This window comes from Marmota monax, unplaced genomic scaffold (assembly GCF_021218885.2).
Source record: "Marmota monax isolate L192 unplaced genomic scaffold, Marmota_monax_Labrador192_F-V1.1 WCK01_AAM20220418_F8-fsc00106, whole genome shotgun sequence".
NCBI classification, from domain to species: domain Eukaryota; kingdom Metazoa; phylum Chordata; class Mammalia; order Rodentia; family Sciuridae; genus Marmota; species Marmota monax.
Window position 1 is genome coordinate 8,060,484 of NW_026695218.1, and position 13,540 is coordinate 8,074,023.

General features: G+C 33.4%; 1 protein-coding gene across 7 annotated transcripts in view; it reads left to right on the forward strand.

The window, feature by feature from the left end:
- Exoc6b (exocyst complex component 6B) overlaps window positions 1–13,540 on the forward strand; it is a 622,696-nt gene that overhangs the window by 428,162 nt on the left and 180,994 nt on the right. For all 7 annotated transcript variants that reach the window (XM_046432321.2, XM_058575131.1, XM_058575126.1 and 4 more), the window contains one exon: window positions 11,481–11,622. In XM_046432321.2, the coding sequence (XP_046288277.1) occupies window positions 11,481–11,622 (142 nt within the window). The remainder of the gene's footprint in view (window positions 1–11,480; window positions 11,623–13,540) is intronic.

The following is a 13,540-nucleotide window of genomic DNA, read 5'->3' on the forward strand; positions in this document are numbered from 1 at the left end:
TTTGATCACTATTAAAAAAAATATAGATAAATACCTCCACTACATGCAACACACACACACACACACACACACATACACACATACAAGTACTAATGGTTTAGCAAAGTCACAGGATGGAGATCAGTATGAAAAATCAATTCCATTTCTCTATATGAATAATGAACATTTAAACTGGAAATAATTAAGAATAACATCACAATATGGAAATATTTTATAGTAAATAAAATATATAAATAAAATATTTATAAACAAAATATTACCAAGAGAAATTAGAAAAGACTTAAATGAAGAACAATTTCTGGTTCAGTGGACTTGATATTGTCAAAATGTGTAAGTCTCAGAAAATGTAATTATAGTAGCTCTTCTCCACCAGGCTTCTTAATTAGAATTAAGCCCTAATCCTCTATAGCATTCACTATAGATGACTTAACATTTCTCCTATGAATGCAGAATAGTACCAGTTATGTACCAACCTTGAGTGAAATGATAAAATAGTTATTAATTATTAATTATTTTCTGTAAGTCATTCTGAAAAATGCTCAATTCCTCTTTCAAAGAAACTTAGCTGAGAAATACTGATATTTCACAATGAAAATGCCAGCTGATTTCTCTGTAGATATTATAAGCTGATTTTAAGATTTATATAAAATTTCAAAGGGCCTAACGTAACTAAGACTTATCGTGAATCTTAAGAAGAATAAAATTGGAGGACTTTGTGCTGCCCAGTTTCTATGCTTACTGTAAAACTTTAACAATTATTATAGTGAAATATTGGCATTAGCTTAAGTAAAATGATCAATGGAACAGAATAGATACTCTCAGAACAGTCCCAAATGCATGTGGTAACTTTTCAACAAAGGTGCCATATAGTTCAATCAGTAGGAAAAAGTATTTTCAATAGAAGTGATCCAGGAAACCAGTATTTGAATTGAAAATAAAGTTAATCTCAACATCTGCCCTATGCTATAAATTGAGATGGAGTATAGAGTTAAATGTGAAAGTTAATACAATAAGTCTACTAAAAAAATGGAATAGAACCTCTTCATGATTTTGAGATAGGCAAAGATTTCTTAGGTAAATTACAAACAGCATTAGCCATAAGAAAAAAGTTGATAGATTGTATTTCATCAAATTAACAATTGCTGTGGGTATTTGTGTGGATGTTTCCACTTAAAGACTTTATCTGTATGCTGGGCACAATGGTGTATAATGCCTATAATCCTGGTGCTTGGGAGGCTGAGTCAAGAGGATCGCAAATTCAAAGCCAGCCTCAGCAACTTAGTGAGACCCTAAGAAACTCAGTGAGGTCCTAGAAAAGAGCTGTGGATATGCCTCAGTGTTAAATGCCCCTGAGTTTAATCCTCAGTATCAAAAAATCGAAAAACAAAAAACTTTATCTGTAAATGGGAATAATTCAAATGCCTATCAATAGAAAACTGAATAAACAAATTGTGATTTATGTGTAGCCCTCTGCAGGAAGAGGAGACAGATTATGAATACATGTAACAACATGAATGAATGAATCTCGTAAACATTAGTTGAGAAAAGAAGCCAGGCACAAATGATATCATTACTAGGATTTCTTTTTTAGCAGGGGGTGGGTATCTAGGGATTGAACCTAGGAGTGCGAAACCTCTGAGCCACATCCCCAGTCCTTTTTTTTGTTTAGAGACAGGGTCTCACTAAGTTGGCCTTGCTAAGTTGCTGAAGCTGACTTTGAGCCTGCAATTCTCCTGCCTCAGCCTCCTAAGCCACAAATGTTTTTGTATACATTTAAGGTATATAACCTGATGTTATGGGATATATATGGACAGTAAAAAGTTACTGAAGTAAAGAAAATCAACATATCCCTAACCTCACATAGTTACTCATTTCTGTATATGTTATAAGAACCAGCTAAAAATTTACTCATTTATTATGAATCCCATATATAATACAAATTTATGACCTATATCCTCAAGATGTGCATTAGACTATGTTCATTCTACAAATCTGTTATTTTGTATCCTATGACTCATATCTCCCATTTCCTTATCATCCCCTCATCTCTCCATCCTTGATAAATACTATTTTGTTCTCAATTTTGATATATTTGAATTTTCTTTTTTTTTAAATCTTCATATGCAAGTGAGATCATGTAATATTTTTCTTTTTGTGCCTGTCTTACTTACATGGTATATCATCATCCAATATTATTCATATTGTGGCAAACAGAAAGGTCTTGGTTTATTTGGGGACTGCCTATTCTGTTGTATTATATACCATAGTTTCTTTATTTGTTCATCTATTGATGACCACTTAGTTTGTTTCCATATCTTGGCTATTATGAATAATGCTCCAGTGAACATGGTAGTGCAGATAGTTTTAGGAGGTGGTGATTTTCACTTTCTTTGGGTACATGCCCAGAAGAAGTCTGTCGAATTCCTTGTATATGACATTGATGAACAGACAAAACTAATCTATGGGTCTCTAAGTTAGGAAAGATGTTTTCTCAATGTATAGGTAGGGCATGAGGAACTCAGGAATTTTCTCAATCTGAAGTGCAATTTCATAGTTTTTTATATACATATAAGGCATTGAGTTGTACAAAAGATTTGCACATTTACTATCTGTATTTACCCTTCAGTAAAATCATCCATAGCAACAAGTGTTTTCAAAAGGATTTCTTGTTTTTCTTGAAAAGTGACTGAGAATAAGAAAATGAAAAAAACTGGGAAAATCTCAGAACCAGCCTTTTATGTCCTCTGACTCTTTCATTCTGAGTATATATTTCCAGCTGTCTTTTACTTCATGACAAATTAGGTACAGATTGTTTTCCTTCATTTTTTCTTTTTGCTTATTTCTTATTAAAGAAAAGAAATTTATTTATTTATTTTTACTGAGAGGCCACCATTTTATTATAGGCTCTACTCATGTCTTCAAATAATATCTCTTATCTTTCCCATGGTATTTCAGTCATCTTTGGGCTTCTTTTACTTTAGCTGTTAGGAAATATGTGCGTATGTGTCTGTGTGCACTTATGCATATGTGTGTAGAATCAGGATTTGTACATTCTCTTTATCGAGCATATATTTTTACAGATTGTCTAATTGAACTTAAGAATGTTCTTTTTAAAAAGAATTATAATGCTTCCCAAGATGTGGATTTAGCTGTGGAAGAATCTACTTGAGAAGGTAATTTTAAAGGTGATTTAGGTATAAGGGTGGATTAAAATCTTGCCATGGGATTTTTTTCATCACATGGGAACCAAAGTTCCAGACATGAGTCCCAGATAACACAAACACATACAAGAACTTGATCTTCAGAATGTTATGCATCGAACATCCATTCAACATAAGCAAAAGTCTCATTGCTCTGGGAATGAAATAGCTTCACCCATAGCTAATGGATATTAAGAAAAAGAGAATAAAAGAGCTTCGTTGTTCAATAGAGAAAGATAAATTATAGGAGCGATCCAACAATCAAGTTCCATGGCCAGGCAGGACTAAGGCAAGGATCCCTAATAAAAGAAGTGTCTATGTAGAGGTAAGGCTAGAGCATTAGGAAATAGAGTCATGACAAGAAGAGTTATTTTACAGCTACTGGTGCATAAGTGAAAGGGTAACGTCACCTTCTCTCTGAATGGTTCTCACTTGTCTTGCTTGATCTATTTTTGTCTGAATTGCTCTTTATTTCACAGTGAAAAAAAATCTTTGAGTAATTATATGAAGATAAAGTTGGACATACCAGAATTTAAACAAGGGATTTATAAAGAGAAAGTTGATGTGAGATTAAAAAGCCGCTGAGTAAATACTGGGAAGTAAATAAAGGCATTATAGATATGATTTTTTTAAAGGGGAAGCTGGTGTAAAATACCTCCTCACCTTTGTTTCCATATTATTTCTTTCAAATTTCCTAAGATCATCCACGGGAAGAAAAATTTTTGGTTGGCCACTAGAAGTCATTTATTATGTAAGATCTTTGATGATCGGGAACCTGGAATCGCTGTGGTTGGAGTCCAGTCTAAGTATTTGCTATGGATTCAGCATTCTTTTGTTGCCTGCTCAGATCAGGGAAGGGAGGAAAATTCTTACTCAACATCTTGGCCTTTCGGATTTGACTGATTTTTTTATCTTCCTGTCCTCTCCATTCCTTTACCCCAAATCACAGAGCAACCAAAAGATAATAGCAGCTATCACAAGGCCTTTATTTATAGGCAGGATCAAAAGATTAAAGAGTCTTTGGAGTCTGACAGGCTGGATTCATATTCTAGCCCCATCATGTACAAGATATATTCAAATTACTTAGCCTCTCTGTCTTTATCTATAAATTAAGGATTAAATACCTTAGGGGGTTCTTGTAAGAATCATATGAGATAACATTTTCAAAAAAATCTGCCATAGGACTGGGGCTGTAGCTCAGTAGTAAAGTGCTTGCCTCTTATATGTGAGGTCCTGGATTCAATCCCCAGCCCTAAGGAAAAAAAGAAAAAAAAAAGAAAAATCTGACTCATGGTGAGTGCTCAGTAAATGTAAGTAACCTCTGTGGTGTTGCTGGTAGAGGTATTGAGGAGGGCAGTACTTGCTCCAGGCTTTTCACCTCTACTCACTTGCTTCTGAATATAAGGATATAGCACTTGGTATGTGTGTAATTGAAGTACTTAGTAATTGAAAGAAATGAATACTAGTCTCTCTGTATTTCTTCAAAGGAGTTTGTAAGATCTCTACACATTTATCATAATTGTGTTTAATTTTGTTTTAGGCTAAGTAACAGTGTATGTTATCTTTCTTTTTTCAGAAGAGGATGTTATCCCCAAGAGATAAAGTTAGTTACCAGTTGCATACTTACTTTGTGCAGTCTTAAACTATACTTCATTTAGGTTTACCTATGACAAAGAAGTCAGAGTTTCTTTCCTTGCAAATCATGTACTTTTTATTTTAGCAAGTCAGCTTTTTAATGAAGTATAACATATGAATATAACTATGAAGCTGAATACCTTTTCCCAACTGGAGCATTCTGTGTAAGCAGCATCCAGAGACTATTAGAAAAGTCCTCATATCCCCCAAGGCATGGAAGGGTTTTTAAGCAGGAACATAACATGTCTTCAGGATGGTTATTTATTCCTGTTTTCAAACTTTATACAAATGGAAGTATACAGTACATGTGATTTTACATCTGGCTTTTAGGGCTCAAAATCATGTTGTGAGAATCATCCCTTTATTGTAAGTAGCATAAGTTTGTTCAATCTTATTTTAATTGACAAATACAGGCTGTATGTATTTATAGTGTGCAATCTCTCTTGATATATATAAGTATCATGGGATGAATGACTAAATAAATGAAATAATCCATTTAACTTATGCATTACTTTACATACTTATCACTTTTATGGTTAAAACACTTTAAAGTACTCTCCTAACAATTTTCAAGTATTCAGTTTAAGGCTGAATAGTATTTCATACATACCACATTTTCTTTATGCAGACATTCATAAATGGGCATGTAGGTTGGTTCCACATCTTAACTATTGTGAATAAAGCTGCAGGAGATTGCAGATATTTCTTTAACATACCAATCTCATTTCCTCTGGATATACACTCAGTAATGGGATTACTGGATAATATGGTAGTTCTGTTTTTTAATTTTTCAGTTACCTCCATTCTGCCTTCTGTAATGGCTATACTAATTTATATTTCTACCCTCAGAATACAAGTATTCCCTGTTCCCACACCCTTGCCAACACTTGTTATCTTTCATCTTTTTTATAGTAGCCATTCTAACAGGTATGAGAATGATATATCATTATTGTTTTATTTTGCATTTCTCTGATGATTAATGTAGTTTTTCATATGCCTGTATGTTGTATGTTGTCTTTTGAGAGTTTTTCTTCAGGTCCTTTGCCCAATTTTTAATTGGGTTATGTGTTTTCTCCTGATGTACAGGTTTTCTCTTCACTGTACTGCGTCCTTTGTTGTGCAGAAGCTTTGTAGTTTGATATAAACCCATTTGTATATTTTTAGTTTTGTTGCCTATGCTTTTGTGGTCATATAGAAAATAACATTTTCTACATCAGTTATGAATTTGGTTTGGTAGAATTCTATTGAGGATTTTTTGTATCTACGTTTATGGGTATATGGTTTGCAATTTTCTTTTTTTGCAGTGTTCTTGCTTGGCTTTGGTATCATGATAATGATGACCTTGAAAATGAGTTTTTGGAATAATCCACCTCTTCTATGTTTTTGTAAAGGTTGGAGAAGGATTGGTGTTTGTTTTTTAAATGTTTGGTTGAGTTCACCAGTAATGCCATTAGTAGGAGGGTTTTGACTGTTAATTTCAGTTTACCCATTATTGGTCTATTCATATTTTTCATTTATTCATGATTCATTCTGGGTGTGATATATGTCTGGGAATTCATCTGTTTCTTCAGGGTTATCCAATTTCTTGGTATTTAATTGTGAATAGAAGTTTCTGATGATCCTTTCTATTTATGTAGTATCAGCTATAATGTCTTTTTTCATTTCTGATTTCGTTTCTCAGAATCTTCTCTCTTTCTTAGTCTAGCTAAAGGTTTGTTGATTTTATCTTTTCAAAAACAAATTTTTGTTTTGTTGATTTTTTTCTGTTGTGTTTCTAGTTTCTATTTCATTCATTTCTGCTCTTTTATTATTTCCTTCCTCCTGCTGATTTGGGGCTTAGTTTGTTCTTATTTTTCTACTTCCTTGAAGTATATTATTGTTTATTTGTGATCTTTGTTCTTAGTTGATGTAGGCATTTTTTTTGCTATAAGCCTCCCTCTTAGAAGTGCTTTTTATGCATTCCATAAATGTTGGTATGTTGTATTTCATTTTCATTTCTCTCCAGAGCAAGCCATGTGCTCTTAAAGGCAATGCAAATGCCTGAAATGACAATGCAGAGCATCATTCAGTACATAATGTCATGGTACAAGTAGCATAGTACATAAGGAGAAAATAGGAGGTAAAGGAGATAATTAAAATAAGGGAATATGAATCTGGTGTATATTTTTGAAGACAGTGATTTGATATGGTTACCAAAAAGCTGCACAGTGAAAAGTAAAACAAATTAAAAAAGTAGAATCTTAACTCCTACCAAGTTTTGGTTCTTGCTATAGGAATATGTCTAGCTTATTGAATTAACAATCAAATTTCTTACTGGTTTACTCCTCTGTACTTCCCAAAACTTACAAAAAGTTATTGTAACTGGATTGATAAATAATGTGAATTATTTAAGTACTTTGGTATTTGACTTCCAGGTTGTGCAGTTTATATTTACTGACTGTCATGGAGTACATATTATAGATTCATGTAGAGACAGCATGATGTTGCCTCTATAGAGCTAGTTGTCATACCTATATCCCTAATCTTCCTGTATCCCATGTTTCTCATATTTTAAAGTATTACAATGATGATACTTATTTCATTTCCCTCTTTTCTAACATTCTGTTTATTTTAGTGCAGTCTGTGCCTTAGTTCTAGCATAATTTTGTAAGATACAGCCTCTATTTGATCAGGACTGATTTGAAACTGTTGCTACAGGTATCCAAAAGGCACTTTTGTGAAATATTTGGTCAGTATATGTTTTCTTAGTTTCAAATTCTTGCTTTGTCCTTGAGATCTTTGTTAAAAATTTTTCTCTAGATTTTGCTTCATATTAGGATTACTTAATGAAGAGGGTGAAACTGCCAATTTTTTTATCATTGGGTGATTGGTTGTTATTACTTGAGTCTAGGTTAATTCTTTCTTAGAAAGTTCAGGGATAGCATGGTAATGGAAAGATGTGGGGAAGAGTGAACTTTGAATTAACAAAGCCCAAGATGCCTTCTAGAATTAGAAAAATATATAACAATGAAAAAAAATATATATTTCTGAAATTAAAGCTTTGTTGAAAATAAAGAGTGGGCCTGAGAGAAAGGGTGGATAGTGATTAGAAGGCAGTTAAATAACTCAGTGTGGTAAAGTGACCGTCACATATGATCATATGTAAGTACATTTTGATTCTGTTGATTGATCTATATTGATATAGTCTTGAAAATCAAGTCTGTTTCATGTTAATGTTCAAGTTAGTAAGCTATTTAATATTTTGAGATGAATACTGAATCTGAAATGTCAAATATTGTAAGCAAATCACACAGCTAACACATGGTACACATAAAAATTCAAACTTGGGACTTTTTGACTCTGCGGTACCTTACTTTAATTTACTAGGTCAGTTTTAGTTCTCCTTAGAAATCTATTTTGGCCAATGAAATGCATTTTGCAAATACTATCTTAGCCTATAGCTTTTCTGTTTTTTGTTTTGTTTTGTTTTGTCTTGTTTTGTTTTTAAGCTCTTTGATTTTTCATGTTCAGTTTTTTTGGATCCCGTAAGCTGGTCTGTTTTTGCCTGGATGAGGATGTTACACTACAAGTTTAAAAAGTATGCTCCAGCAGATACTTAGAAGAGTTGGCTTCTAAACTACTACTACCTTATTTGCTTGGGCCTAAGGTTTCTCTTGGATAACCTTTTTAACCTCCTGATACTCTCTGAAACTATTTTTGCCCAACTATTCTAGTCTAATACAGTGATACAGTATAGTAGTATAGTACATCACTTCCTGAGGTAATGGTTTGGTGGAAAAACACAGATTTGAGATTGAGTAGAAATATCAAATAAGCATGTGGTTTTTTGTTTTTAATTCTCAAGATGAATCCTAATTTCTTTACATATAAGAAAAAATACTACTAATTCTTGAGGGACTATACTAAATGAAATGGTTTAACATGTCAAAGGCACATCTGGTATAGAGTGATGCCCAAGAAATGATTAGGTCCTTTCCCTTTTCTTTGGCTTCCAATCTACCATGCTGTCTCTGTGCATCCGCTTCAGTCTCACCTCTTTCTTCACTCTCATTGTCAAAAATCACAGTTAGTTTCACATCTTGATCTGTCCCCCTGAGAGTTCACACTGGGCCTAATCTGACAACTGTGTTGAACTTTATTGCTCATTAGAGGTGCCTGTCTCAAGTCCTCAGTGGGTTTAATTGAAAGCAAGACATTTAACATGACTGTCTATTATAATGGGACTTTTCTCTTTTAAGATTTTTGGTGCTTCCATTGCCTATTTCCCACATGGCCTCTGCTCCTCCACTTAAGGATTTCCATTTGTAGCCTTAATTCTTGTAAAATGTAGATCACCAGAAAATACAAACAGAATCATATAGATGAGAGATTTTTATAGTATTTATGTTAAAATAGATCATTATTGTTAGTTTTGTTACACGTTTTAGACAAATATAAATATCGAAAATATTCAGCTGCACAAAATAATCAAAGTAATAAAACAAAAAATCTCTTTGTTTAATTAGAAAAATTCATAGTAGTACTAAGTGCTGGGAATTTTGCAATAAGTGATATTCTCAGAAATATTGTAAACAGCATAGACAGAACATATCATTGAATGTATTACATGTAGCCATTTGTAATTAGATATTTGGGATTCCGTTTTCTTTTTACATTCTTTTTCATGTGTAAGCATTTACATTATGAATCACAGTAGTGATAGCCTTCTTCTTCAACTCTGGCAGATTTGAAAAGTAACCCTAAAGGAATCATCCATAATGGGAAGGGGGAGCATGGGAGGAATGGAGGAGCTTTGGATAGGGCAAAGGAGAGGGAGGGGAAGGGAGGGGGTATGGGGGTAGGAAAGACAGTGGAATGAGATAGACATCATTATCCTAGGTACATGTATGAAGACACAAATGATATTACTCTACTTTGTGTACAACCAGATAAATGAAAAATTGTGCTCTACTTGTATACTATGAATCAAAATGAATATTGATGTCATGTATAACTAATTCGAACAAATAAATAAAAAAATTAAAAAGGAATTATCCAAAATGTATAAAAAGATGCAAATAAAAAGATTTATTATTGTTTTATTTGTGTGTGTGTATATAATTTTTTTTTTCATTTAAAACCTGCTACTTTTGTGAAGGCCCTGGCCCAGTAAAGTCCATGAAAAAAACATATAAAAGGGACACTTATTCAGACTCTGGAATTTTCATTATCTCTTACTACACCTCTATAAGTCTATGATTTGTTTATAAGAGAAAAAAAAAAGGAAAGGAAATGGAAGAACAGAATGAAAAGAAAGGAACTAGGAAGGAAGGAAGGAAGGAACCAAGAAGAAACAACTAAATTTCCAGCAATAGAAGAATGGCCAAGATAATTGTGATAGATTCCTAAGAAGGAATGTTATGGAACAATAAAGGGGTAAACTACAGCTACATGTAATACATTCAAAATCTCCACCTTCATAATAATGAATTGAATAAGCTAGTTGAAGAAGGACATACCATAAGATAGTATAGGAAGATTTAAAATGTGTAAAATATTATTGGATATTTTTTCTGTTTATATACCTGTCACGATAGTACTTTTAACATACAAAAAGGTTATCTAATAGGATGGTTACCTCCAAGGAGAGGGAGGGAAATGATTAAAGACACTGCATAGGAACTTAGCCTACATTTGTAATGTTTAGTGAATGCATAAGTGTCAATCATATGATTTTCTACATATTTCTGTATAACTGAGTATTTCATAATTTCAAAAAAGGAGAATTCACTAATTTAAAAACTCAAACTTTTTAAGGCATATCATTCTGTCTTAAGAAGACAGTCAAATATTAATTTTAAAATCCAATTTTGAAAGAAAATAAGTTCATCCTTTTGATTATTTTGGAGGAATTGTTCTATATTAAATTATCATTTTTATATGTAAGAAATCATAAAGCAGTAAATTCTGATTTCTATATAAATTATAAACTATTGTTAATATTTATTTTTAAAAATTTTTTTTAGTTGTGGATGGACTGTTATTTATTTATTTATATGTGGTGCTGAGAATCAAACCCAGTGCCTCACACATACTAGGCAAGTTCTTTGCCTATGAGCTACAACCTAACCCCTACTTTTCAAGATTTTTAAAAAATATTTATTTGTAGTTGTAGTTAGACACAATACCTTTATTTTACCCATTTATTTATTTTTTATGTGGTGCTGAGGAGCAAACCCAGGGCCTCGCATGTACTAGGCAAGCGCTACCTCTGAGCTATGACCCCAGCGCAACATTTTTAAAGATTTTATTGGAGGACTTTCTCATATATTCTCTGAGGAATATTATTTCTCAGTTTACTTATGATATTGAGTATTGTTTATGTACTGTCAATTAAAAAAAGAAGAGCTTCTTGACCCCATAGCTGGGTTTTGTGTATTGTAGCTAACTATTATAGCTACTGTGACTGATGGGAATGCACCTAGTATTTTTGATGCTGCTGCTGGATGCTTTAATTCCAAGGTTGTGTGCCTGTAAGGATATCATAAAGGGGAGAACCTTATGGAAACTGGGGAATTCCCAATTGAAAAATTAGTGATTTTAATTTTTTTTTTTTTAGTTTCATTTTCATCCATTAACTTTATGGTTTACATTCTTGTATTTCAGGGAAAGGTGGCTCAGACAGCATGTATGTCAGCGTGCAAGCATTTAGCTACATCCTTGATGCAACTTTTGCTGGAAGCTGAAGTAAGGCAGCTCACCTTGGGAGCATTACAGCAGTTCAACCTGGATGTCAGAGAATGTGAACGTAAGAGAGTGAAACACCCCCTTTGCTTTTTTGTCTTACTTGCATACTCGCTTTTGTGGGGGGGGGGGAGTTTTGTCTTTAGTGTCCTTGTTCCTGATGGAATCAGACTGTATAGAAAAAAGAAATATTTTATGGACATTTAGAAATGAGCATATCAACAAGCTAATTTGAATGCCTAACAATGCCTAGACCTGTATTTAGTATGGAAGAGCTGTCTGGCCACAAGGAAGCTTGCAATCTAGAGAGGGATATAAGGCAGAGGTGCATTTAATAGACACCATTTAAAACCTGTTAAGTCCAAATATAGTCAAAAGAATGTAGTTCCCAATCACTTTGCTTTGAAATTTTATTTTGAAACCAAGTACATCTTATGTGCAAACTCTTTTTAGTCTGCAGTACAAGTGATGTATGCATTGATCAGTCAGAAATGCTTTCTGTTTGGAAAATAAAAAACTTTAGATAGTGATTTTTAAAATGTTTTATTTTTCTCAGAGGTAACCAGTTGCTCTATTGGTTAGTTGCTCTGTGACATCATCATTGGGGAACCAGACTCATTTTTTAATTTTCTGCTGTATATAGAATGTGGACTTTTTATCCTCATTACGTAGAATTACATAGACTCACCCGTGACAGGAAATTTTCAGATAAGAGCTTCTGAAAAAACCTTACATAGTATATTCCATAATTTAAAAGATAAGATGAACATGATTGGTTGAAAATTCCCTCATGATTGAGGAAAAAGTCTTAACTTAATTATTCAAGAAGCTTTAAAGTCTTCAGCAGGATAAACCAAAGAAAGCCACATGAAGGCATGTTTTGGTCAGGTTGCTAAATAAATGATAAAAGGAAAATTTTAAATCTTTTGAAGAAAAAAGGCATATAAGAAGTACTGCAAACTTTCTATCAGAAACAGTGCAAACTAGAAGGCAGTAAAATGATAACATTGAAGTGCTAGAAGGAAAAAAGAATTCTATCAACCCAAATAAAACTCTGTTATCCCAGGCTGAGGATGTAGCTCTATGGTAGACCACTTGCTTATTAGCATTTGTGAGGGAGGCCCCAGGTTCAAATGAAAATATTCTTCGAAAATTAAAAGTAAAATAAAGGTATTTTCAAATAAACAGAAATTGAGAGACTTTTTCACCAAAAATTGGTACCACAGCAAACCTAGAAGGTAATTTTTCAAGTTAAAGGGAAATAATGTTCTACATCAAAGCAGATCTATAGAGTAGACTGCATTTTTCAAAGATATCTACTACACAGTACCTTGTTTACCACATCTTTTTCTATAGCCTTAATGCTAACCCATTAAGAGGAGGTATCTAATCACCCTCCCCTTGGATCTAGACAAGCATGTAACTTGATTGTAACCAATAGAACATGGCAGAAGTAGCTGTTTGTGAATTCCAAGGCTGCATCATACAAGATGATGCAGCCTCCATGTCCTTGGTGAGATGCTAATGACAGCCCAGCTGCCCTGAGGCCTCCATTCTAGTCAGGAAGCCTATGTGGAAGAGACCACATTGAAGAAGGCCTGAGAGTATGGAGAGAGAGAGAGAGAGAGAAATCTAACCAATGACCAGTTGTCTCATTGATTTCTGCCTTTATTGCTTTCTTCTACTTAGTTTTTATTAATTTCTCTTTAGTTACTTTAGGTAGAAACTCAGATATGTTGAGGATTTTATTTTCTAGCATGAGTATTTGAATCTTAGAAATTATTCTTTAATTACTGTTTTAGCTAAAGTCTACAAATTTTGATATGTTATTAATTTGCGATGGGGGGGGGGGCAGGAATTGAACCCAGGGGCACTTGACCACTGAGCCACATCCCCAGCCCTGTTTTATATTTTATTTAGAGACAGGGTCTCACTGAGTTGCTTAGCATCTTGCAGTTGCTGAGGCTGGCTTTGAACTCGCA